The sequence below is a fragment of the Megalops cyprinoides genome, chromosome 11 (assembly GCF_013368585.1).
Source record: "Megalops cyprinoides isolate fMegCyp1 chromosome 11, fMegCyp1.pri, whole genome shotgun sequence".
Taxonomy (NCBI): Eukaryota; Metazoa; Chordata; class Actinopteri; order Elopiformes; family Megalopidae; genus Megalops; species Megalops cyprinoides.
In genome coordinates this window covers 11,633,097-11,659,997 of record NC_050593.1, presented here as the reverse complement: position 1 = coordinate 11,659,997, position 26,901 = coordinate 11,633,097, and the positions used below count along the sequence as shown (strand labels likewise).

The 26,901-nt window shown below is 49.8% G+C and overlaps 2 protein-coding genes across 3 annotated transcripts; both read right to left on the bottom strand.

The window, feature by feature from the left end:
* Positions 1–1,036: 1,036 nt before the first annotated feature.
* atic (5-aminoimidazole-4-carboxamide ribonucleotide formyltransferase/IMP cyclohydrolase) lies at positions 1,037–10,685 on the bottom strand. Of its 2 annotated transcripts, XM_036541103.1 has the most exons (16): positions 10,603–10,685; positions 9,346–9,472; positions 8,747–8,890; positions 8,087–8,175; positions 7,588–7,739; positions 5,875–6,031; positions 5,544–5,669; positions 4,614–4,721; positions 4,108–4,193; positions 3,641–3,730; positions 2,915–3,040; positions 2,643–2,735; positions 2,211–2,393; positions 1,743–1,898; positions 1,353–1,489; positions 1,037–1,261 (listed from the first exon to the last, which is right to left on the bottom strand). In XM_036541103.1, exons 1-15 carry the CDS (start codon positions 10,619–10,621, stop codon positions 1,370–1,372), a joined length of 1,776 nt encoding a protein of 591 aa, XP_036396996.1. In that variant the 5' UTR covers positions 10,622–10,685; the 3' UTR covers positions 1,037–1,261; positions 1,353–1,369. The 2 variants fall into 2 exon arrangements, with proteins under 2 accessions (XP_036396996.1, XP_036396995.1); XM_036541102.1 differs by having other exon boundaries at positions 1,037–1,489.
* Positions 10,686–11,356: 671 nt separating this feature from the next.
* Positions 11,357–26,354, bottom strand: cfap65 (cilia and flagella associated protein 65). Its single transcript, XM_036540789.1, is given in 32 exon segments — positions 11,357–11,380; positions 11,673–11,856; positions 12,000–12,311; positions 12,449–12,574; positions 12,658–12,881; positions 13,132–13,182; positions 13,433–13,618; positions 13,706–13,822; positions 14,103–14,243; positions 14,387–14,545; positions 14,992–15,183; positions 15,571–15,681; positions 15,989–16,055; positions 16,399–16,575; positions 16,799–16,927; positions 17,208–17,421; positions 17,566–17,694; positions 18,164–18,320; positions 18,430–18,576; positions 18,810–19,034; positions 19,351–19,590; positions 20,041–20,178; positions 20,442–20,828; positions 21,176–21,373; positions 21,807–22,075; positions 22,475–22,697; positions 23,056–23,180; positions 23,422–23,621; positions 24,126–24,292; positions 24,581–24,683; positions 24,859–25,037; positions 26,280–26,354. Coding segments are annotated over 32 exon segments (5,376 nt in total).
* Positions 26,355–26,901: the final 547 nt, after the last annotated feature.

The following is a 26,901-nucleotide window of genomic DNA, read 5'->3' as shown; positions in this document are numbered from 1 at the left end:
TGACCGTGTTCAGTGTGGGTTCTTGGGTGTTGACCGTACTGAGTGTGGGGACAATGGGTGTTGACCGCGTTCAGTGTGGGCTCTTGGGTGTTGACCGTATTGAGTGTGGGGGCACTGGGTGTTGACCGTACTGAGTGTGGGGACAATGGGTGTTGACCGTGTTCAGTGTGGGTTCTTGGGTGTTGACCGTGTTCAGTGTGGGGGCACATTGGGTGTTGACCGTGTTGAGTGTGGGGGCACATTGGGTGTTGACCGTGTTGAGTGTGGGGGCACTGGGTGTTGACCGTGTTGAGTGTGGGGGCACTGGGTGTTGACCGTGTTGAGTGTGGGGGCACTGGGTGTTGACCGTGTTGAGTGTGGGGGCACTGGGTGTTGACCGTGTTGAGTGTGGGGGCACACTGGGTGTTGACCGTGTTGAGTGTGGGGGCACATTGGGTGTTGACCGTGTTGAGTGTGGGGGCACTGGGTGTTGACCGTGTTGAGTGTGGGGGCACTGGGTGTTGACCGTGTTCAGTGTGGGTTCTTGGGTGTTGACCGTGTTGAGTGTGGGGGCACATTGGATGTTGACCGTGTTGAGTGTGGGGGCACATTGGGTGTTGACCGTGTTGAGTGTGGGGGCACATTGGGTGTTGACCGTGTTGAGTGTGGGGGCACTGGGTGTTGACCGTGTTCAGTGTGGGGGCACTGGGTGTTGACCGTGTTGAGTGTGGGGGCACTGGGTGTTGACCGTGTTGAGTGTGGGTTCCTGGGTGTTGACCGTGTTCAGTGTGGGTTCTTGGGTGTTGACCGTGTTGAGTGTGGGCTCTTGGGTGTTGACCGTGTTCAGTGTGGGGGCACTGGGTGTTGACCGTGTTGAGTGTGGGCTCTTGGGTGTTGACCGTGTTGAGTGTGGGGGCACTGGGTGTTGACCGTGTTCAGTGTGGGGGCACTGGGTGTTGACCGTGTTCAGTGTGGGTTCTTGGGTGTTGACCGTGTTCAGTGTGGGTTCCTGGGTGTTGACCGTGTTCAGTGTGGGTTCTTGGGTGTTGATCGTGTTGAGTGTGGGCTCTTGGGTGTTGACCGTGTTGAGTGTGGGGGCACTGGGTGTTGACCGTGTTCAGTGTGGGGGCACTGGGTGTTGACCGTGTTCAGTGTGGGCTCCTGGGTGTTGACCGTGTTGAGTGTGGGGGCACTGGGTGTTGACCGTGTTGAGTGTGGGCTCTTGGGTGTTGACCGTGTTCAGTGTGGGTTCCTGGGTGTTGACCGTGTTCAGTGTGGGTTCCTGGGTGTTGACCGTGTTCAGTGTGGGTTCCTGGGTGTTGACCGTGTTGAGTGTGGGGGCACTGGGTGTTGACCGTGTTCAGTGTGGGTTCCTGGGTGTTGACCGTGTTCAGTGGTGAAAGAGACGCAGGTTGGTGTGCACCAGCGTGATCCCCAGCTCGTTGCACGCGTCGATGACCACCTGGTCAGCGGTGGAGCCGGCGGGTGCGGCGATGTACTCCACCCCGCTCTGTGGGCACAAACCAGGGGAGTCCGTCAGTAAGCAAATCCACACAGCCGCACTCGTGACTGGACAGAAGAAACCGTTCAGGAATGCAACACTGCGCGAACACTGACTGCACACACCCCTGAATACAGTGCCTCACACCTGCAGCTTATCTGACGGAGACAGGGTGAAATATGACCCTTATCACCGCGTTTCTCTGACATCTCTGAAAGTCCATGACGTGCTGGTTTTAGACAGCAGGGTGACAGGCTGGTACCTGTTTGGCCCGGTCCACGTTGTCCCGGAAGGGGAAGAAGGCGTCAGAGCTGAGGGCCACGCCCTGCAGGGAGCTGATCCAGTTCTTCTGCTCCGCGTCAGAAAGCAGCTCCGGTACCTCGTCAAACAGAGCCTTCCACACCGCCAGGTCCTGACCCTGCCCCGGTCACGCCACCAGAATGGCCACAGACACACACGCACCGCCGCACACAGTTGCACGGGTGAGAAAGCGGAGAGACCTTATAATCCTAACTGCGCTTATGGCGTAGAGGAGGAATGCGCTCTCTCTTTCCAAGTTGTGCTTGTGGCAATTCAACATTCCACAAAAAGGAATCTCTTTGTTAAAATGTGCTAATCTGCGATGATATATATGCTACAAGTTTTGGTAGAGGAGACACAGACAGAGAAAAGGTCTTTGTGTGCTTCAGTAGAGAGATTAACCCAACATGGGACGAGGCTGCAGGTGTACCTGTCCAATGGTCCCACTGACGTACTGGTCGATGGCATTGGCCATCTCTGCCCGCTTCACACCGCTCTTAAACTTCATAGAAAGCACCTTGGGGTGGTGCCTCATCCACCAGTTATTGGCTTTGTCTCCAGCCAATCGGGTGCAGTGGATTCGTGACTGCTGTCCCGCCCCAATGCCAATCACCTGGCACAAACGGGAAGAGAACAGCCATTTTTTTTTGCTATTCACAAAACTACAATTAAAACGCTGTATATGGTTAACAGATAACCTTTTTAGATTACATTTCATGTCACATTATACACATCACATTTTAATTACAATGCTAAGTACAAAACAGCCTACATGTTGCAACATTTTTTTTTTTAAACCAAAAACAAATCAGCAGCTACACAGGTACCCACAGTCAAGCTGCCACATCTTCGTCATGGTTACCTGTCCATCTACTGCGTAGCATACAGAGTTAGACTGGGTGTACTTGACAGCAATGCTCGCCACAATAAGGTCACGAATCGCCTTCTCCGTCAGCTAGAACACAGAGCAGGGTTAACGCACTGAAGGTGGAAGTTGGAATACTGACTGCAGGCCTGTACACACACGCGCGCGCACACACACACACACACACACACACACACACACACACACACACACACACACACACACACACACAGCCCCCCCCCCCCCCCCCCCCCCCTGCCTCCACACACCTCTCCCTTGGAGGCGACGTTGCTGAAGAGCTTCTTGTTGATCTCGGCGTTGTTCCTCTTCTGCTTCAGGTGCAGGCCGAAGAGCGTGCGCACCTCGATCTCGTCCGGCTCATACTCGGGGTCCATCTGAGAGACACGAGGAGCGGGTCACCGAGCCTCTTCTTTCCCACCGAGCCCAACACAAACACCACACGCACCCCAAGCCAACCACCACACGCAACCCAAGCCAACCAGCACACGCAACCCAAGCCAACCGCCACACACCACACGCAACCCAACCACCACACACCACACGCAACCCAAGCCAACCGCCACACACCACACGCAACCCAACCCAAACACCACACACCACACGCAACCCAAGCCAACCGCCACACACCACACACAACCAAAGCCAAACACCACACACAACCCAACCCAAACACCACACACCACACACAACCCAACCCAAACACCACACGCAACCCAAGCCAAACACCACACACAACCCAACACAAGCACAAGCAACACACAAACCACCCAATTAACACAAACAGTTCCAGCCCACAAATGCCACACATACTAAGACGCTAAGGGGCACGTGTGGGGTGTAAGTGTAAGAGGTTGCTGCTGCTATCCTCAGTGTGAGCAGATCTGAAGCATTACGTGCTCTCTATGCGGCCTCTGCTGTACCCACTCTGGCTCACTCTGGCTGCAATGGCGCTACTCTGACCTCTGACCTCTGACCTGGAGGATGCAGTAGTTCCCGTTTTTCTTCTTAGAAAGGATCTCCAGGGCTTTCTCCTCGTACCCCGGTGCAATGATCCCATCTGAGACCTGCGAAAGGAGAGAGAGAGAAAGCGCTCTGTATGACCGCGGCAAAAGTGCTTCTGCACGCAAGTGTGTGTCTGACTTTCCTGACACAACACAGATGCAGAAAACCATACACATATTCCACAGTCCTTACTAAAACGAACATGCAAATTAAGGGGAAATGCAGGCCCATAAAGCTCAGCTCTTACATTATGAGGGTTTAATAAACACTAAAAGGGCTGCATTAATGACGCTTCTGGACCTAAACGACACCACCGGGGCGCAGTCCTATAGAAGAATAAACTGTATTCCACTTTATAGACCGGACCCATTCCCAGATCGCCACAGGACCCCAGCCAGGGGCCTGCCCCGCACCCTGGAACATCACCACCATCACCTACCTCTCTGGAGATGATCTTAGCAGTAGGAACATCACAGACATCGGACAGGGCAATGAAGTCTCCAAACGAGGACATTCTGTCAGCGCCTGGAAGGGGTACAGTACACACCCTGTCACACACAGGATGTGTCCCAAACTAAATTTTGCCCACATTAATCTGTTTACAATCACTGTGACACTCATACAATGGCCACATTGACTGGATGTATGTGCCAGAATTTCAAGGCCAAGTCTGTGGGTTAGGCTACTGATACAGTCCTACCCTGAGAGAGCAGAAATAACCAATCTAACCAAAGCACCAGTCATTATAATTGAACATAGCTTTTTAAGCCCCAGTGTAAATGAGCCACGGCTGTTGAAAGGTTTGTCATTAAAGGACAGGTGCAGGAATGCTGGCCACCGGGAGGGTCCTTCACAGTGTGACGAACCAAAGGAGATGTGTCACTTCGATAGCCTTAGGCGCAGAGCTGACGGTGTGACAGTGAAGGATGAAGAAAGAGAAATGACCTCTGGCTCTGGCGTACGCGGTGGCCAGCGGGGTGAGCTCCTGGAGCAGGTCGTTCACCATGCAGACTTTAGCTCCGTCTTCACACAGCGGAATGCCAACAGCGGCACCTAGTGGTCATAGTGGAATAAAACAAGTCATGTCACTTAATATGACACATTGTCACAATTCAGACATCTAAGCTCCCTGCTGTTCATCTGTGAGTGAATTATTTAAGCCAAGACAATTTAGTTGAACAAGAGGATGCAATCCTGAAAACAGCTGCAGCTGACCAAACTGCAATGCTAATGAGGCTATACTACCTAAGTGCTTATTGCCACCACATGGACATTTTTGGAATTGCAGCTTAGAGACCACCCTGAGCACAAATACTGTATTCAGACCCTTCCTAGAAGATCAGCCTGCTCATGTTATAGATGAAATCTTCAAATGCAATTATCCATATATTCATCTTCACCTAAAAGCATGTGCCAATAGTCATGTTGACTCTCAGAAGTGTTTATTTTGTTGTTAGGCCCCTGGTCAATTAAAAACAGACCAGGTTGGAGGGATTCTGCACATGTATAGAGCAAAGTACATAAAACATGCCCTCTGTCCAGTTAACCCTGCCAAAACATTGCAAGTTAACACAGATGCCACACTATGTCAAAAGTGTCATTAGCAGGACAATCCAACTTATTCTCACACCGTTTCACAGCAGACCCAAGTTTGATACATACTATACAACGCATTAAATGAAACATTTTGACCACACTTACAGAACTGAAGTGAAATGAGAGCGCAGATTGTTTGACTCCTCTAACCTCTGGCAAGATTTCACTATAACACCAGGAGTATTCCAATATTCAGGAAGGTGTGCAGTCACTGTAACGTCTTGGTTCAATTTGGGCCCAAACCCAAGTGGTGGGGAAAAGGGGCATGGCAGGGCTCACCCGCGGGGCTCACGTGCTTGAAGGAGGCGGCAGCCGGCAGGTCCAGAGCGCGTTTCAGCTCCCTCACCAGCTGCCAGGCGTTCAGGGCGTCGCACAGGTTGATGAATCCGGGTGAGCCGTTCACCACTGCAGGGCGAGCGGGTGGGTTCAGAGAGACATGGGCAGGGAGGGCAAGACAGGCTTGTTAGGAAAGCAGAAAGCTCTCAAAACGCCACATCAGTTGGGACTGTAACACGGAATGAATGTGATAACACATGCAGAATATTCTAGTAGGTGGCGGTCTTTTGGAGTCTGTAGGCCGAGCTGATGGCCCGCATGGTGGGGGAGGTACCTTTGAGCGGAAGGGCAGGACGCAGGGTGTAGATCTGGGCGGGAGCCTGGTGGGGGTTCATTCCGTAACGCAGGGGCAGCTGGGATATCCCCCCACTGTACTCCTTGCGGAAGTAATCGGAGATCGCCTCGTCGTACTTAGCGGTGTGTGTGAAAGCCTAGGGGAAGGGGGGGGGGGGGAGATAGAGCAATTACAACAAATTATTTACTTCAACTCATTACTCAAATGGAAAAAGGCACACAGGAACACATCCTGTCAAACAAATGCTTGCAAAACCACGTTGAACAATGGAGCCTGATTCAGAGCTTTCCAGCATGAGGAGATGAGTCTATCTCCAAACCACATCATGATAATGTTACCTTTGCGCTCACCCACAAGTCCCTCTTCAAACTGTTGGCAAGGGGACTCTACCTCTGGATTTGCAAATAAATTGCATCATTACAGATCGACATTTTCTGTACCTCTCTGCTGGTGACATCACGCTTCAAATTACTTACTGATCATTCCCACAGGTACGGTCCCAAAGTGCAGTCCTCAGCACTGCTAAGCTAAAAATCATTTGCCACTGTAAAGAATGTTTGTCACCAGCCTCTCCAGTTAGTGAAGGGTGAAGGACAACAAATTACACAACAACACTGGGCTTGTTGGAGCTGAATTATTCTGGCTGTATGATGCATTATTCAGAAAAATCACCCCTTTTCATCCACACTCGTACTTTCCTGACTTATTTCAGTGTGCAGCTGTAGTCACTTTACAATGCAAATGTAAGCAAAGGCCGTGCGCAGCACATCAATTAACGACAGAGTTAATGACACATACTTGATTTTAGGAACATTTGACGTCAAAAGATCACAACGTTTGCCAATATCCTTAGTGGGAGGGAGTACCACAGAGCATTTCCAGCACAGTTGTCGAGCTCTTTGTATGGAGTACTGACACAGCTGTAGAGAGAGCACAGGGGTGCAGCACTGGGAGACTGGGCAGACACAGGAAACTCAGGAGACCCGGACTGACACACATGATGCAACCGCACTGAACCCTGACGACCCCTGCACACTGATCTCTGAACCCTCCCCTCTCTTTATTAAAGCAAACAGGCTCCCGCTGACCTGCCATCGATAATATGGATCGTCTATGGAGTCGGAGCGGCGGCCTTGTTGTTTAATCAACAACGCAGCTCTGAGTCGTCATCACAGTTAGAGCGGAGAGGAGACCACCGAAGTGCCTTTAAGGTATGTGACAATCGCGTCTGTGTAATCTGGTGAGTGCGAGTCAGGAGGTGGGGGGGTGGGAGGGGTGGAGGAGGCATGCGGCAGATGAGTATTGCTCAATCCTCACCATTCATTGCACCACCCAAACTTCTACATGCCTGAACAAGGTAACCGCAATCGAACCAAAACATCCAGTATCACTTTACAAAGACAGTGAAGGGGCATTGTGGCATTAAAGCTTGTGTGTGAATCATCCCATACAATAGGAAAGCGCAAATACATTTAACATGGTAGATCTTAAAAATGGCTGAATCGTCGGGCAAAGTTTGCTGACACCCAAAGAAAGAGCAGCTCAATGTGGGTCAAATTTCAAGGAATTCTCTAAATCCGAGGAAACTATCTTCAGAACCAGGGTTTAAGGATTACACTGTAGGTGTTATGGTTACTTTCAAGGTCAGGTTTTTTTTTTTTTTTAGGGGTACACTGCAGTTGCCACGGCTACCTTCAGGGCAAGGGTCTTGCGGGTCTCCAGGGCGGTGTCTCTGTTTTCAGACTCTTCCATCTCCGTAGCGATCAGCTCGTAGTCGGCCGGGTCGCACACGATGGTCACACGGGCGTGGTTTTTAGCCGCTGCTCGGAGCAGCGTCACTCCGCCTGGGGGGGAAAGGGGACACATGGTTACCGGGACTTCAGACAAGGGCTGGAACGAAAACCAACGTCACATAGCGCTGCACTTGGACAGACAAAACCTCTGCTGCGGGTCAGACGTTTGGGACTGAGAAACAGAGGGGCTGCTTGCTGTGGTTCAAAGCACTGGGCAAATCAGAGAAGTCTGGTGTTCCTGTGCATTCCTGATACTGTGTATGCTGTGTATATACTGTGTATTCCTGACACTGTGATGCTCCTACATGGTTGTCACTTCTGCAAAGACACAAATGTTGTCACAGAACTGCACAACAAGACTGCTGGGATGCAAAGGTTAGAGGTCTCTGACAGCTTACCAATGTCGATCTGCTCTACGGCATCTTCCACTGTCACATTTGGGGAGGAGACAGTCTTCACAAATGGGTAGAGGTTACACACAACCACCCTGGCCAAATATAACACAGAGAATCAGCTTTTACAGGGTCCCCATTCATATTTAGACTTAATGTTATAACCTAATATAACAGAAGGAGTATTAGTGTAACAGAAACGTTTAATCTCTTCAGCCTTTGATGCTGCTGATGTACAAATGTCCTAAAAACACCTCTGTTCTATTTCCTACAGTGGGGTGGGACCAAGGTCATTCATTTCTTATTTCATGGGTGTCCTGTGCTAAATCCACACAGCCAATCACAACCCTCTGTGTGGCTTCAGTCACATGACAGTGTGATAGTGTGAGTTAGAGCAGCAGTCTATGAATTATCTCCAATTCAGATTAAACATGCATGACGCCCCACTTCCCACTGAACGCCGCCCTTAATGGCATTACTGCAAATTCACAGCGTGCCTGAGCCAGATCACGGGGGCTTCACTTCGTTAGCTCGTTTGTGGGGGGGGGGCACTCGAAAACTCAGACAAGGACAGAACACAAAGGAGGAAGCGGAGAGACACGATCTTCTGTGTCAGAGAGAGGCACGCCAGGGCAGCCGCGAGCTTTAGCCTCGTCGCCTTCCTACCTCACCAAACTGAAGCCAAGTTTCTCCATGTCTGCCTTGTCAGAGGGGGTGCGCCGGGCCAAAATTCCCCCATGGACTGCCGGGTGCAACGTCTTAACTCTTCCCCCTAGCATCTCCGGGAATCCCGTGAGCTCCGACACGTCTCTGTGAAAAGGACAGGGGGGTTATAACATGATTTTACACATTAGGGGGAGGGGTGAATTACCTATAAGTAATCCCTGACTGGACTGAGCCCCACGGTCTCCTTGAAGCATGTGATCTCTCATTAAACCCTAGTGTACATCTAGCTGAACTGCAGGAGCGTTACTAAAAGTTAAACCCTGAGTTAGCAGTCATGAGTCGTGTAACAGTGATGCAACCGCAAAACGCTGGGGGAAAACGCCTGTGGTACCGTTGCTTGATGATCTATATTGTATATTTATGTAACAAACAGGTATTATCTTATAACCAGGAAAACAAATTATAAATACAAAAAATCTTTAAATTGAATACGTAATGTGCGATCGCACAACACACCTTTATCTTTAAATTCAAGTAAACACATGCAAAGTGTTAGAAGCTGTTGGTCAGGGTTGTGGCTGGGCGTTAGGAATACATACCTGACGGAGAGGCCGGCATCGCGGAGCGCTTTGGCCGTGCCACCCGATGCGACCAGGGACAGTCCCACAGACACCAGCCGCTTGGCAAAATCGACCAGTCCCGTTTTATCAGACACGCTCAACAAAGCTGCAAAAGGTGGGGGGACTACATTAGCGGCCGATAAATAGTTAAGCACAACTTATATTGCCTGAAATTATCTACTAATTACCAGCCTCTTCTCACGGAGGTGTGAGCACAGTCCCTGCACTTACCCAGGTACCTACACAATCAATGTTCTACTTCTGAGAGGGAATGGAGCCTCTTAAAATGTTTCCCGTACAAGAAGGGTGATCAATATAATACTGCTTTATCATCAAGACCAAATTCTGTATTGACAATCAGCGGCCCCACGACTAACACGCTGTTGCACCTTGAGTTGTTTGTTAGACACTAGCAGGTGACATTTTGATAAGGCTGCCCTGACTGCGACACGACAAAAAAATCATTATACCTCGAGAAAGCTAACTACATACAGTATTAATACTTTCTGTTACGAGAATGCAACGCAGATAACTGTTGCTAATATTGACGAGCTAGTGAGTGGTTACAGTGATAGAATGTCATTGTCCATCTCAAGGACGGACTGTGGAGCTATAACGTATTGTACCCCTTTTGGCTAGCTAGCTAATGTTCTCATAAAACACAAAATTCAACAATGCAGCTATGTTCGATGTTTTGCACAAAAACTGACGAGTTAGCTAAAATAAGATGGTCCAAAATCAGCGTAACTTTGGCTAGGAAGTTAAAAATGGCATCCATTAAGATGAATGAGACTGGCCACGATGTAAGATGTTACGTTCAACCACGCATAGCATGGGTCATAAATTTTACCGGAATTCAATACCCACATTAACAGACAGCTAGTTAATGAGAGTTTGCTAAAATTCTTCGGTGAATGTTTCCTTGACGCCCACCTGAAGTTAGCGAACTCTGCGCGCACACACGATTTGCAGACTGACGTTAGCTCGTTAGCGGTGCAACCTAGCCACGCGGTCTTTATGCTAAATTTGCACAAGTATGAATAAACTCGTCTTGTTTTAAAATCAAACTTTTACCTTAAACTACTAGCGAGTTAGCTGGCTAGCTCCATAGCGCCGTGCACATTTGTAGCAACATAGCCGTAATCTGAGCATCTTTACAAAGCGATACACAGAGGTTTATCTGGCTAGCTATATACGCCTAAAAATTACAAGGTATATAAATGCATCCAAAATTACCAATTTCAGAACAAGCCATGGTGCTGCTTTCTGCGTAGACTCTATACACAGGTCGTTATTTCGTGCGTAGCAGGACTGCGCAAAACATGTGAGTGCAAAAGTTTTATATGGCGCAGTGCATGCCGGGACGTCTTTTGCTTTATATCCGCCCCGGCGCTGTATCAGGTTCTCTCAGGTAACCATATGACAACATAATTTAATATTCGACACATTTTTAACGGCATCTAGCTGGTGAAACGTAAGCTCTGAGCTCTGAATCCTTGGACAGGGTTCCCTTTCAACATCACTGACTCTCACTCAGCGTACATGCATTTTGCTTCGCATGCGTTCGCATAATTGCAAATAATTGGGTATCTTATGCCAGTAGTTTTTATTTAGTGATTATATTTTATGTATGTTCGTACATGATGTGGAAGTGAAAAAATTACATTACTTACAATTACAAACTTACATATTAAAATTAACTTTCCAGTTAAAATGCTTACACAGTAATACTAACACTTTGATTATAAAAGCAGTGGTAATACAGTGATTATGCTTTTTAGGAAGCGATAAATATGTTACAAAGAAAATCAGTTTCTGTCAAAAACAATATTTTTTCAAACAGTCCTTGTAAATAAACAGCAGTATAAGTCCATTAGCTCCATTAACGCCTCCAGCTGAGGCACTTCACGGCTGGTCCTCCAGCCTCTGTGCCTGAGAGTCTGAGAGGTCTGTGGTGCCCTCCACCTCAGGGGTCCCTCTGGAGGGCCTCCTAGAGCCACAGCTCGGAGATCTCCTGCACAAAAACACAAGCGATCAAGTGGTTTTAATTTTGTATCGTCTTAGATTTGACATAACCTGACAGTTAGGACAGCAGTTCTGCAGTGTATGCTGATGGTGGTGTGTAGGAGTGTTGCAGTGTATAGTGTTGGAGTTATAAAGTGTGGTGTAGGTGCTACAGTGTGTAGTGTAGGTGTGGTGCAGATGTTCCTGGTGTGGTGCAGGTATTACAGTGTGTAATACAGGTGTGGTGCAGGTGTTCTTGCTGTTGTACAGTGCGTGGTGCAGATTTTATTGTGAATAATTACGTATGGTGCAGGTGTTTTTGGTGTTTTGGCGCAGGTGTGTGAGGCTCACCTGGAAGAAGTGGGTGGAAGGGCAATGACGCGGGGGCGAGCGGTCAGAACCAGCTCCCCCAGGAAGGCCTCCATCATCAGGTTCTGCAGCGTGTTGAGCAGCACGTCCTCAACCAGGTCGCAAAACTCAGGCAGCCTTTGGGCAGGGGCACAGGCCAGGGGGGAAACACAGAGGCACACAGTCCGAGATATATCAATGCATGAGCCCCGACAACCAACACACAGGAATATATATGCACAGTTTGGCAAAAGGACATTTCAGCCAGACTGCCCACTCACCTGCGGACAGACTCCTGCAGCCTCAGCTGCTGCTCCTGCTGCCCGGCCTCCTTGGGCTCTGGCTCAGACTGAGCCGACTCTGCCTCCAGCTCTGCTACGCCTGTGTTGCAATGCCCCTCCTGGCCAGCAGAGGGAGTCCCTGGGGTGGAAAGAGAGAAGATGGTGCTGTCCTCCGGACAGAGGGTCTTGGTGGGAGGGGAATGAGGAGGGGAGCGCTGGGGCTGCGTGGTCTGCAACTGCGTGAAATAAGGCACAGGGTCTGCTGAGCTGTCCACCAGAGACTGATGAAACTGGGGGTCATCGAGGAGGCTCCTGTATGCGTAAAATATGCTTTTATTATACACTCATACATACAGACACACAGGCACATAAACACACAGAAATACTGACCCTTTCAACAGAACATTGTTCACAGGGGATAGGAGAGGTGTTGGACGAATGTGGTTTACCTGAGGATGGAGGTGAGGGTATGCGTGATGATCTCTCTCTCAGAGCCACGGCTGAGAGTGGAGGTGGCCCCTGGCTGAGGTATTAACTGACGCACTGCAGAGAGGGGGCGTCTGGGCTTCAGAGTCCTGGAAATAACCGTCCGTAAAATCACAGCGCAGCCTTGTGGGTAGGAGCCGCTTCGGCTGAGCTCGGCGCTGACGAGGCCTACCTGTGGACATAGTGAGCGCTGAGACTGGAGGGGAAACAGCGCTGGAACTCCAGCAGGGAGTGGGAGCGGGCGGTCACCCCCAGGTGCAGCAGGGCCGGGCGGGGCGGCTCCGGCCTCCTCCACAGCTGGGCAGCCTCTCTCTGGGCCCGCCGCTCCGCCCAGGTGGGCCTCGCGCACGTAACTCCCCCCAGGGCACTGGTACTGCCGCGGATGGGGGGCAGGGTCTGAGAGGGAGAGAGAGAGTGGTGGGGGGAGGGAGAGAGACAGGGAGGAAGAGAGGGAGAGAGAAAATTAATCTGAAATTATTATTGTGATAATAATGTTTCTCATACTAAATCCATTATGAACTTGCTTTGGCAGAACCTTTTCTGGCCCTACCCATGATTCACATTTGTGTGCTGACATTTTAATTCAGACACAATGCAAACATTTTATTATTGACAAATGTTGAAATGACCTCAAAATAAAAGTTACCTTATACTTTCTGATAGCAGCCCCCACTTTCTGTGCAGGCAATACGCATTCCTAGAGCCAAAAGAAACCAACATCAGAGCATTTAACAAAGAGCGTAGACTAATCATTATATATATATGATAAATCATATTAGAACATTCAGTAGAAGAGATCAGGCAAAGCACACGCGTTTACTGTATTTAGTGTAAATTGATTTATGAAACCATTACAGTTGGTAGAAAAAATAGGTTTTGGTAATTGCAGAGGGATTGGCTTAAATTGACTGAGCTGTCTGTGCCTCGTGTCTCCCGGCAAACAGTACCTGCGGGTGTCTGGGTAAAGCTGTGACCTGAGCGTCATCCTGCAGGACGTGGCCGCGGTCCCGGTTTTCACTGGGGCGCCAGGTGTCCTTTTCTGTCAGGGTGAACTCATGCTTCTGTCTCTCCCTCTCCTGCTCCCAGTCCTCCAGCTCCTGCTGGTACTGTGTGACTGCACTCTCTGCTGTCACCTGGCAACAGATCACATGATTAATGACATCATAGATCAGCTTGCTGTAAAGCAGTGCAGTGTATGTGTACGTGTGTTTCTGACTCACCTGACAGATGAGGTCCAGCTGGTAGAAGCTGGGGCTGCCAGAGGCCTGCAGGGTGAGGATGCAGAGGGCGCTCTCTCCTGCGGCCAGGGTCCCAGAAGCAGGCTGGATCTGCAGCACCTACAGAGAGACACCTTCAGCCATACCCTCACACATACAATACTCTCACACTCATACAACCTCATACAATACCCATGCACACACTCTATATACAAAACACAAACACACCTGTGCATGCCCCATAACCAAAACACACACAAACACTCCATTGACAAGACACACTCACATCCACACCCCATATACAAAGCACAATCACACACACACTCCTTGTTCAAGACAGGCACACACGTACACACACAAATATCCACATACACATATACATTCAAACACACACACAGACCTGTTGGTCATGGTCAGCCAGGTCCCAGGTGTAGAGGACTCTGTCTGTCTGGGAGACGTTGGTCAGGAAGAGGATGCGTGTGTTTCGGGAGCAGACGGGGACGTCGCCCAGAGAGAGCCGCTCCTGTGGCAGGAACACCAGCTGCAGAGAGAGGACAGGGACGACGGCCTCTCAGTGACACGCGCAACACACGACCATCCCCGCGGACAGCACAATCAGCTCGCTAACAGTAAACCACTCATACTCCTGAGGGAAGAAAACATGGTGGTGGCATTGCTCCTCACCTGGCCAGGTAAGGCCACCCTTTGTGTGCTGGGTACGGAGTGAGAGCTGCCGTATGGCTGAGCGGGCGTGGCCTCTCCCAGACCCCTGCTGTCCAAACCGCAGCCCTCAAAGGTCACCAGCGTAGAGTCTCCCTCCAGCACGTGGACGGGTACATCCACCTGTGGAGTTAGGGTGACACAGGACACAAGACAACACAATATAACACAAGAAAGGGCAACAATGTGCTGTGATGTGCTTTTTAAATTCTTTCTTGTTGCCACCTTTACTCTGACACTCATTGCGCCGTTTGAAGTTGTTGAAGTTTGCTGTTTGAAGGTGTATTGTATTAGTTGCCCTATATGCTGTAGTTGTACAAATCTGATAGTACTGTGTCCTCAAACAGACCTTGCTCTCAGCTGAGAACTGTCTCATTGTGGAACTGTACACATCCTGTCCCCGTACTGTCGCTATACTTACTGTATGCACTTTTGTAAGTCGCTTTGGATAAAAGCGTCTGCTAAATAAATAAATGTAAATGTAACAGAGATTAGCACAGAGTGAGACAAACTACCACAGGACAAAGCTGGGCAAGGCAGAGCATCGCAAGGCCAGAGGGATTACTCACGCTGTAGGTCTTAGCCTCGAGGGGGGAGAAGACCCACTCCAGGGAGACCGAGCGGCCGGGCTGCACCTCTCCGCGTGGGTTCAGGCACTGCAGGACTGGGTGCCCGAAACTGTCCCCCGTCAGCTGTTCCAGGGGCACAGTGTCGATGTGGTACCTGAGCGGGACCGCGCCTCCATTGTAGAGCTCGTAGATCTGCAGGAAACATCAGGCATCAGAGAGTGGGAGTGACAGGAACACAGGCAGAGATTACATAAAGAGAGGACTATGGCACAGCAGCAACAGTGGGAAGGAGCTGAAGGAGCTGTAGGTTTGTTGCTCTTCAATTGTTACGGTTCAATGTACACCAAGAAACAAATGCTACTGCGTTGCTGTTCTATACATCATTATCAGCCATCAAATTTTATCTATACCAATATTCTTATTGTTCTCTCTGGTCCTGTGATATACAATTCATGTATGCTGGCATGATGGTTTTGTAAATCACTTCAGAGAGGAGCATTGGCAGGTAAAGAAGAACAGGAACAAGAACAAGAAGAGAGGAATTAGGAGAAGAGCGTTAGAGGAGGTAAAGCTGCTGACCTGTTTGGGGGGGTTGAACCCTCCGATGGCCACGGGTGCGAGGGTGTGCCTGTTGGAGGTGAAGTGAATGTAGGGCCTATCTGCCTCCACTGTCACCCCGACGAAATTAAGCTACAAACAGCAGAACGGAGGAAACACACACAACAGCACTTTGAATCTCACTTCTATACATTTCTGAAATTTTCACCAATATTTTTGAGAGTAGATTTTAGTTCCCATGGTTAGTTTTACCATAGTGAAGACACTGATGGTAAAAATATGTGCCATAAATTGACCCTTTTCTAAGGACAGTAAAATATAAATATTGTCAAATCCAATTAACTGAAATTTGCATTGCTACGTTTATATCATTATAGCAAAACCAGTATGAATGTATCACATTTGTACTTCTGTATGAAGCTGACAGTGAGGGTCTTACCAGGATCTCCCTGCCATGGGACAGCTTCAGCACGACTGGGAGGAGGTCAGTCCCAGCAAAAGCATGCCTGGAAGGGGGAATTTTATTTTAATGACCATGACTACTCTTCCAAGAAATCATGATTTTACCTAAGATCCAAATCAAGTGTAAATCAAGCTGGACAGAGGTGGGACGAGAAACAATGAGCCACCTCACTGTGTTTGCTGTGTGAGAGAGAGAAAGGGAGAGCGCAGGCGTGTAGGTCTCAATGCTTTCTCAGGCGTGTATTTTTGCACGTATGTGAGAATGTTTGCGTCTGTGCGTGGATGCACACGTGTTTACTTGAGTATGTGCGTGGATGCAAGTGTGGATGTGTATTTATCTGTACGCATGTCTGTGTGCATGTGTATGGATTTGTCCATGTGTCTGACCTGTGACTGAGCTGCACTGCCCTCTGCTGGCCAGGCTTCAGCTTGCCAGAGCGGGGAGAGATGGAGAACAGCCTGTTGTCTTGCACCTTCATGTGGTGCATCTCGGTGGGCGTGAACTCCACGCTCTCCGCCCAGTACTCCAGCTCGATCTGCTGGTCCTCTGGGAACAGGAAGGACCTGACAGAGGATGGCAAAGTAATACCACAGTTAGGAAGCTAGTCTGGAAATGAGCAGGCGCAAGCACAAAATAACTCACACGCACACACGGCCGCACACAAAAACACCAAATCATAGATATTTACACACATAACTTACACACATACACTTCACAGAGATATACATACAGAAGCGCGTACACATGAAAATACACACACATACACACACACACACACGCACGCACCACTCCACTGGGATGTTCCCTGTGTTCTCCAGCATCAGCAGTGCAGTGGAGGGCTCTGAGCCCAGCGGCGCCGCGCCAAAGTTGAAGTCCAACAGAACTGGACTGAAGATGGAGGGGGAGCGCCGCAGGCTGGGGGAGACACACACACACACACACACACACACACACACACACCAGGATCAGTATTACCCAGGAGGCCAAGCACACACATAACTCTGCTATTATTCCTACAATTTCTGCTTCATGCTTATATTCATGCACTGTTTTTAACCTTGATGCTCATTCACTGTGTCAAAGGCCATTTTGTGCTTGTTAATATTATTCCTGTTGCTCCTGTGATATTCTAAAAAAGGTCTAAAAGTCTAAAAAAGGCCACCATCGTGATTACCGCTGAGAGCAGGCGCGGTACCTGTGTCTCGTGGGCACTCTGTAGGTGAGCTCGGACGGGGTGGGGTCTCGCCGCAGGTAGGCGTTCAGTGCATCCACGGAGAAGAGCTCCCACAGTTGCTGCTTGCTCCGCCCCTCCCCGCTGCCGCCGCCGCGGACGTCGGTCACCTGAAACATGGGGAACACTCCCTCCCCCTGCACCTGGCACAGGTCCTGAGGTCCATCGAGCTCCAAGCCTAGGGAGCACCGAAGACAGATAGACAGATAGACAGACAGATGGGGGGACGTAGGTTCAGCAAGCAAGGAAGAACACCAATCACTGTCACTCAAGACTTTCTGGTCGCATAACCAGCCCTCCCACTCGCAACCCGCAACAGTACCGGCAGAGCTGAGGATCTGGTAGCTGACGGACCAGCAGTACCGGGCTCTCCGGGCCGGTCTCACTGTGAACCGCACCATCTTCCTGGACCGGGCCGGGACAGTGTCTCTGAGAGAGTCCAGCTGCAGGGCTGGACAACGGGGGGAGAGGAAGAATGGAGTTTGGGTCAGAACTCATATCAATGCTGTGGATCCTCAATATGTGAGCTACAGATGAGGAACAGCACTAACGTGGGACTCGGCATGGAGCCAAATCACCACAGAGACAGAGGAAAGGAGCTCTTTCACATTACATTGCATTACAGGCATTTAGCAGATGCTCACATCCAAAGCATTTAACAGATGTTCTTTGTCCATTTACACAGCTGGATATTTACTGAGGGAGCTGTAGGGATATTTACTGAGGGAACTGCACAACAGCAGTGCCCTAGCAGGGAACAGAACCAGCAACCTTTCAGTTAGAAACAGTGCTCCTTACTTCTATACCGCACCGCTGTACCTCTTTACCACACTGCTGTCCCCTTTTACAACACAGCAGCTGGTCCCTAAAGAGCGAAAAGCAGAAAACAGAGAAATGACCAGGAGCTCACACTTACTCACCAACGGGATCGTCTTCCGGCAGGCCGGGACCCACGATGCACTGCTTCACAGTCAGGGAGAAGCTGAGAGGGCATGACCCGTTGTTGATCAACGGCAGGTCACCTGACAGGCAGCTGCCAACGAGCACCTCACCCAGGTCGAGTACAGAGCGCTCTGCCTGAAAAAGTCATTTTTCTATAATTACAGTATCACCACTCTGACACTGATTATACTATGAATATCATGCATAATAATGTAGAAAACGACAAGGTAGGAGCAGACGAGACCTGGATGGAACCCTTGGAGGCCTCCCCCACCACCTTGAGAGAGAGACGGGACTTCTTGCATCCAGGGCTCTGGGCTGGCCAGAAGATCAGGGTGGGCCTCAGAGTATACTGCATTTCAGCCAATGGGGAGAAGCACCACGTATGCACCTGGGACACAGCCAATCACAGCACAGCTACAGGACCAAGCCAAAGAATGTTGCCTCTTTACTTACAATTTACACAGACTACTTTCCAACCGCGCTCTATAAGCTCGATAAGGACACTTGTTTTACTGAGACATCATAAACTACAATGCCCCCTCAGATGAAAAGGTTGTATATTTGTATAAGGAAAATCACAGGACTGGAAAAAGGAGCAAAGTGAAAGGCCCCCTTTCTCACCAGGGCCTCATTGGGCTGCACAACGCCCTCTGCTGGCTGAACAGAGAGCACTCGGTCGTCAGGGCTACAAACTCGCCACTGGAAGCGCAGAGCCAGGCGGCTCAGGTTCTTCACTGTGTGGGGGCAGGAGGAGGCGGAGCCCACTGCTGTGGGCTTGAAGAACAGGGTGCCATCCCCCTCCAGAGACACCCGCGGCTTCTCTGCAACGCTGACCGCGGTCAGCTCCTGGATCCACACAAATACACGCTTTATTCACACAAATGCCCTGCCCTCACGCTCAGTGGGGAAAAAAAACACTGTGACTGCCATACAAAACATTGACAGGTATATCAGCTTCCGCAGAGAAGGTCAAAGAAATACCTCAGACTCACCTCAGACATACCTCAGGCCAGTTTTATTTCACAACACAGATCCCAACAGACCTCTCACCCTCCTGACCTTCCATACAGCCAGGTGTATGTGAGAAATACCAGGAATAGCACACATACACATGCATGCAGACACTGACGCACAAAGAAAGAGACAGAGCATGCTCAGTTACCTGTGTGTGATTGGGAGAAGCGTTAAACTGCAGGGAGAGAGGCAGCTTGTGGGCGTGGCTCTCGCCCGGGATGGTCCTCAGGGTGAGGATTTGGTGGGCTCCGCCCCTGACCAGGCCGCTGGTGGGCACCACGCTGACAGAGGGACACTCGGCAGGGTCCAGCCTGAAGGTGAGGGGAAGGTCCCCTGTGTTCTGGAGAAGGACTGTGCTGTAGCACACCTGGGCCAGTGGTGGGAACACCTGGAGGAGGAAGGAGAGAAGGAGGGAGAGTCCATGAATCAAGGGAGCAAGCTCACAACAGTAGAAAAAAAGCAACACTAGATGCGCTGAAATCCCAAATGAATCCACAAAGCCAAAGGAATAAAAGAGATTAAATGACTAAATTCAACCATTTTCAAATTCTCATTAGTAAAGTCTAATTTAGCACAAGAATACAAATATTTTGGCAAAAGAGCTGAAAACGTAGCTTCCAATGAAAACAATGGACATCTGTGCCAGCTTAAACCCCTAAAATTATGAATTAAGACCCGAATTAAGATCCATCGTAAATATTAAAACCTGTTTACTTTTGGTGGTTTGTCACGTTCTCCCTTTTTCCTTCCCAGACAGAGAGCCACATGCAATCACATTATAAACGCTGTTATGCTAAATATCTGCTGGAGTGGAATTCGTAGCTGTGCCATGACCCACCACTTGAGGGCGCTGCAGAGAGAAGCGGGGGATGAAGTGCTCTCGGCCAGGCTGGAAGGAGTGCCCGCTGACCCTCACGGTCACACACCAGGGCGGACACAGTGTGTGCTCCTCCACCTGACGATAGTCCCTCAGTGCCTGGTGAGGCAGGAGGAGAGAAAAGGAGATGCCTTCCTTCACCACACAGTAAGCAAATGCGTCAAACAGAAATGAGCATCATCACTACCTCCAGTGGGTTCTACATAGCCCATATTTTACAGTTCATCCATTTGCACAGCTGGAGGCAATCCAGATTAAGCACCTTATCTCAAGAGCGCAATAGCAGTGCTCCAACCAGGATTTAAACCAACAAGCCTATGGTATCAAGCCCAGGTCCTAAACCCCTACATCATGTGCTGCACCTTGTAAAAGGCGAAGCACTCGAGCTGGGCGCCGTGGAGGGTGTTGTCCTGCTGGGGGGCGTAGGTCACCCTGAAGGAGGTGCTTTTGAGGGGTGGCAGGTCGCAGGAGGCGGGGCTGATGGAGAAGGGCGTGTCCGGGGCCGGGGTCCAGACCAGGCTGAGCCGGCCCTTGGTGTGGTTGGTGACCGAGACGGGGAGCGAGCGGGGTCCGTCGTGGAAGAGGAGCTCGGGGGGGTCCACTGTGACGTGAGAGCGGGGGGGTGCTCGGGAGTCGCCCCCTCCGAGCTCCGCTCCCACGGCAACCCCCGCAGCCTCCTGGAAGTACTCCTCCATGTGGCTCTGCTCAGGGAAAGGGGTGTCTGATACAGCCGGGGTCTCCAACAGGTCCTGGAGGAAGTCCATGTCATAGTAGGATTAACACCATGCAGTAATAAGACTAAGAAACAGAGTTTCAATTTCAAAGACACACACAAACACACACAGGCATTCTGGCATGCACACACAGAGATATATCCTGCTTGTTACTAGGAATCAGTTTTGAGAAGCGCTGCAATTTTTTTGTGTTAACATCATCTGGATGGGCTTATAGTGAACACTTGTGATGAGACTGATATGTCCATATGATATACAGTTTAGTGGATCTGTGCGATTTTTGCAAACTGCAGATCTGAGTAATGAGCAAGTGCCCTCCTAACACACACACACAAACACACACACACTCACTCAGAGCGCACCTCTCGTAGCATCAGCGCCTCCTCCTGGTCGAGCTGCAGCTTGTTCTCCTCCAGCATGGCTCTCAGGATGTCAGGGGGGTAGCAGGTGAGCCCGCGGGCCAGGTGCAGCTGGTACAGGTGCAAGTGCTTCGGGCTCAGGACAGCTGGCTTCTGCTCCTCAGAGTGGCAGGTGCCAATCAAGTCCAGAAACAGAGGCTCCTTCCATGTGGGTAGTAAACCATATTTAGTGACATGTTTAACACTGAAGCTAATATGCATGTATATGCACTTATGATGTAAAACCTACACAACTATTTGTTCAGATTCAGCATCACTCTCAGTGAACTCTATCATTTGTGTCTTAGTTACTTATTTACGTTTAATAACGCATTATGTGTTCACCACATTAAATTAGTCCAGATCTCAGGTACGGTACATGAACGGAGCTCACAAGCCTATCATTGACCTCACCAACTCTGTGCTGTCTGTCTCTGACCACACCTTGTTTGTGTAGTTTCTAGTCACACCCACTTTTGCTTGTCCCTGGCGACCCCCACTCCTCAGTAAATCTTGTTGCCGTTACAGGCCCCACCCCCTAAGCACCATTACTGACCCACCCACTATGTGTAGCCCCCCCTCTGGCCACACCCACCAGGTGCAGAAGGAGGCAGGCCACTCTCCTGTGGTGAGGGATGGGGTGCCGCGGGCGGAAGCGCACACGCAGGGCGAGGCTGCTGTTGCCCGGCAGCGTGCCGCAGGGCGGGTCCAGGCTGAAGACGCTGTGCCCCGCAGTGTCCGTGTCAAACTGGAAGTGCGCCTCGGCAGTGGCGGTGTTAGCGATCTCCACGGTGCGCCACGTCTCCCTGCCCAGCTCCACACAGCCAAAGTCCAGCACCGCAGCCCCCAGCGACACAGATGGGCCTATGAGAGAGCAAGATGCCCCAGGCAGGGAGGGGTTAAGTAACAAACCAGTGAAGCCGTGTGTGGTCAATGAGATAAACCCTCAATTCACATTTTACATCGGAGAGTGAACGATACAAATTTTCCAATGACGGTAGCAGCAAAAATACATTTTTTAAAAAGTTCATCATAATGGCATACATGCTCCTGGATCTTGGCTAGAGAGGAACCTGTTGCTGAGGCACTGCTGTTGTACCCTTAGGCAAGGTACTTAATCTACAATTGCCTCAGCTACTATCCAGCTGTATAAATGGATAAAAGTGTAACCTATGTAAGTCACTCTCGATAAGAGCATCTGCTTAATGACAATGACGTAGAATGTAATCTGTACGTCACGTCCCTGTCACATCCCTCTCTCACCTGTGCAGGTGCCGGTGAGCTTGAGGACGGCTTTGCTGACCCCGCCGTGGCAGGTGAGGGAGAGGTACTCCACACTGGTGCAGTCCACAGTGCGAGGTGAGAAGGACACAGGCACCTTCACAGACGAACCCGAGGCCACCCGCCCCTCCCGTGCCTCACACCCAAACACTGATTCCAGGAGCGCCGGCCGCTGAACACGAGCCAGAGCAAAGGGGGCACTCACCTGCCACGAAACAGAGGGGGGGGGGAGGGGGAGGGGGAGGGAGAGGGAAGATAGAGAAATGAAACAGAGAAAGAGATTGAAAGAGAGAACAAGAGAATAAGAGAGGGAAAGGGAAAAAGAGTGGGAGAGAAAAAAGATAAACAAAAGAGACAGGAAAAGAGAAAGAAAATTAGATACATAAAGAGACATAAAGCAAAGAACACAAATTAAGAAAGACAGATGAAGCAAAAACAGACAGAGAAGGAGTAAGAAAGAGAAAGAAAGCGTGTCAGAGATCTGTTTATAAGAGCTACTCAGTGCCATATGGAGTCTCGCTGAGCGGTCGCCACAGGGACAGTGGCCAGGGTTGGGGACTCACCGGGGACAGGTTGCGGATCTCAAAGTGTCTCTCCACAGAGATGCCGACGGGCACGCTGCCGAAATCCAGCACGCTGCAGCCCTCCTCGTGCCCCGGTGCATGCAGCTGCAGATGGGGGTATTTCGCTGTGGGGAGGTGTCGAACACAGGGCCGTTTCACCTCACGAAATGTACAGAATATTCATTCACACACAGCCTGACTCCCCTCAAACTATTACACTGTTAGAGTGTGGGGCCATCTGGTAGAGTGGGTGAGAGTCACCTGTTGAAACCCTATGTACAGGATACCCATTGTATCATCATTACCCAGGTCACCCCTGCGGTCGTGACCGTTGCTAAGACAGACACACCCCAGTATGCCACTCACACAGGCCCTGCAGGAGCAAGGTGCAGCGGCTCTCCCCATCGTCCCCGAACACGCAGCTGGCCTCCTCCTGGTACACCAGCGCCCCCTGTGGTCTGAAGAGCACCATCACGTGACGCTCCTCCCCCGGCTCCAGCACCCCGCTCTCTGGGGACAGCTGGAAGGGGCCGCTCACCTCCCACAGGAATTTCGTCTGCAGCTTACTGAGAGAGAGGAACAGAGGAGGAAGTGGGGCAGTGATGCATAGGGCTAGCCTGTCTGGGGGGAACCAAATCAGTCACAGACAGGGCTAGACTATACGGGGGGAAGCACATCTGTGATGCACAGGGGGAGACTACATGGGGGAAACAAATCAGTGATGCACAAGGTGAGACAATATGGGGGAAACAAATCAGTGATGCACAAGGTGAGACAATATGGGGGAAACAAATCAGTGATGCACAGGGCTATTGTGCTTAGAGATGGGGACAAAACAGTGATGGTCAGTGCTATGCGTTGAAAGGGGGTTGTCTGGGGGTCAAAGGTGCAGTGCAGTTGTGCAATCTCTCTACAAAGTGCTTATCTGTGAATATTTTTATCAGAGAAAAAGACCTCCTTTTTATATCATAACAACAGAAAACTCATTTTATCCTATGAACTCTCAGTGAATAAAGTAAAGCCAGTAAAGACCTGCATGTTAAAGCCTCCTCTGCACCACATACTCCTACCTGGCGTTGCGGAGCGGGAAGGTGGTCCGGGAGCTGTCGAGGACAGCGCAGGGGGGCAGCAGCACCGATTCAGGCACCACCAGGGCGTGCCGTGGGACGGTGGCACGCAGGGACACCTGGAAGGTCCCCATCCGGCTCTGGAACTCAATGCTGTCTGAGTGCTCACACTGCCCAGGGGGAAGACAGAGGAGGGAGCAGAGATTACACCCATGGCTCTCCACTCCACATACATTATCTCGCTTACATATCCCCGCTTTACATCTATGAGTGTCCTGCAAGCCATTACTTCCAATTCTAAAGCAGTAGTATCACCACAGTGGGAAACTCATATGTGCAGTATTACATTCATTTTGACTCATCTGGCGCACATGTTGCTCTGAATACTCTCCATTGCCTGAGAAACACAGTTAAGTGTGTACAGATAAGGCTGAGAGCAGGGTGCTGTACTCTGTTACCCTGTCCAGGGGGCGGAAGGTGATGGGCAAGGAGAAGGAGGTCCCTGGACTCAGGGTGATGGTGTGTGGAAACAGCGTGGAGAAGGACTTCGAGACAGGAGGCCTGAGGGAGACATTAATAATGCATATATTAATGATAATATTCAAACTGTGTTATTTCACAGTTCAGCCCGCCCTGCTTCTCACACTCATCTGAACTTTGCGCAGTCTCACCTCAACACTGGCTTCACCTGACTCTCCTGAACACTCTGCAGTCTTGCCTGGACGCCGAGACTCACCTGAAGCTCAGTTTCTGCAGCTTCCCGTGGACATTCTTCAGCAGCAGGGTCTTGGTGAACTCCCTCCCCAGCTCCCAGGTCTCCCACACCAGCTCCGCCCATGTCTCCACCCCCAGGAAGCAGCTGCGCTGGGAGGTCCCTCGCCTCAGGACGTCTCCTGACCGCCGTGATACTGCCCCCTGCTGGCCACATATGCACAGCACTAAAACTGCTGTACCATTGAAGAACTCGACAGAGAGAGACAGCTGCAACAGAGCAAGAAGTGCTTCCTGAGGGATGCACGTGTGATAAAAAATGATGAGGTGTCACGCTACAAAACAATTACAAAGGTCTGCCGGGAAACTAGAAGCAACTGGTCAGCTGGAAAGGAAGGCAAGCATTATTCAAGTTCTGTCAGGCAGCCTATAATGACTGCCTGATACAGTGTTGTGACTACAAATGACCACCAGAGGGGGTTGTGAGATCAACTTCAATTCTTCGCAGTGTCAGCAAGACATGTCAACAAAGTAACCTGCGTATTTTACCCTTGTGCACGTCATACAGGTCAGGAGAACGTCAGCACTAATATTTCAATGAGGTTACATGACAAATGCGAGGTGTGGCACTCAGTGACCTGTGTCTTTAGTGCCAGCCTTGTGGCAGTGCTCTCTGACATATTAAGCAGTGAATTCACATACACCGTGTCACGGCACCGCCCGACAGAAATAAGTCAGTTAATCAAATTTTATTCTGATATAGTGCTATTGCAACAAATTGCCACAGGGAAGCAAATACCACAATAATGCAATGTCCACAATCACACACGTGGCAATATGGGCTTTGTCTTCCCTGTGTAATTCTGCAATTCCTTACTGCATTTCTAATTGCAAAACTGCAATTCCTTACACTCCAAGATACACTTGGAGCAGAGCAATAGATCACAATCAAAAGTAGTTTTAAAACTTAACATGTGAAATTTGGTAACTTAACTGCACTTTTTCAAGCAAGCCTGTACATAGACAGTTAACTGTCTAGTAAAATGTATTGTGGTGTATACGTTCACAACTGAAAAAAAAAACAGTAATACAGTATGTTGTACAACTCTAAGAGCAGATAGAATAGAATAGAATAGAAAAGCATCATTGGTGTTCATAAGAATGATTTTTGCGTTTAGCTCTCTGAGATGTAATTGGCACTGCGACGATCCAATGAGAGTGCATTCAGTAAAGGAATCTTACCTTAATACATTTTTTAATCTGACTTTAGTTATTGGTTTTAACACATAAAAAATCATGATTAGGATGATAACGTGGTTGGATACATGTTGAATGATTTGTAAAAAACCAATTGTTAAGAACAGCAATGGACTGATTTGTTTTACTTTTTACTTTATGTCCTTTCCTCCTACAAACAGAGGGGCCAGCACCCTCTAAAAGCTCTACCTGCTCATGTTTGCCGCAGGGTAACCTCTGGAGGAGGTCAGAGTTCAAAGGGTTTCCAGGATTCTCTGCCAACATTGCAGCTCTGAAGAGACAAAACAGACAGGAGAGAAAAGGAGGCAGTGAGTCACGCTGGCTAAAAACAGACAGGTCTGGTTCCCTGTATCATGACCAGCTGCTATAGACGCAGTCTGCAGATCTGAGAGTAACTCTGCGTCTTCATCACACAGACTACCATAGTGCTGGGAATTTCCAGCATTTTCCATTGCACTCACAGAAGGTGTTTCCTACAGGCTTTCTATAAAATAGTATTAACATCCCCCCGCACGTTTACGCCCTTATACGAGTTTATCTTACACCCTTCCTGTTTAATCAAATGTATGCCTGCCCCAGCTAGTTGTAAAGCCCGCTGCTGTACCAATCGTCAATTACTTTGATTGTTACCTTTCTCGTGTGCACGTAAATACAGAACACCCTCTCTGTGGTTTTTCTTTTTTTTTCAAGCACCGTACGCAAAAATGTCTTTCCTAAACGCAACCCAGCATTTAAACAGTTACCCATTTTAATAAAGTGTATTACCAAAACTTGGCTTTTTTCTTGCATTTGTGAGGCGGTTAAAGTCGGA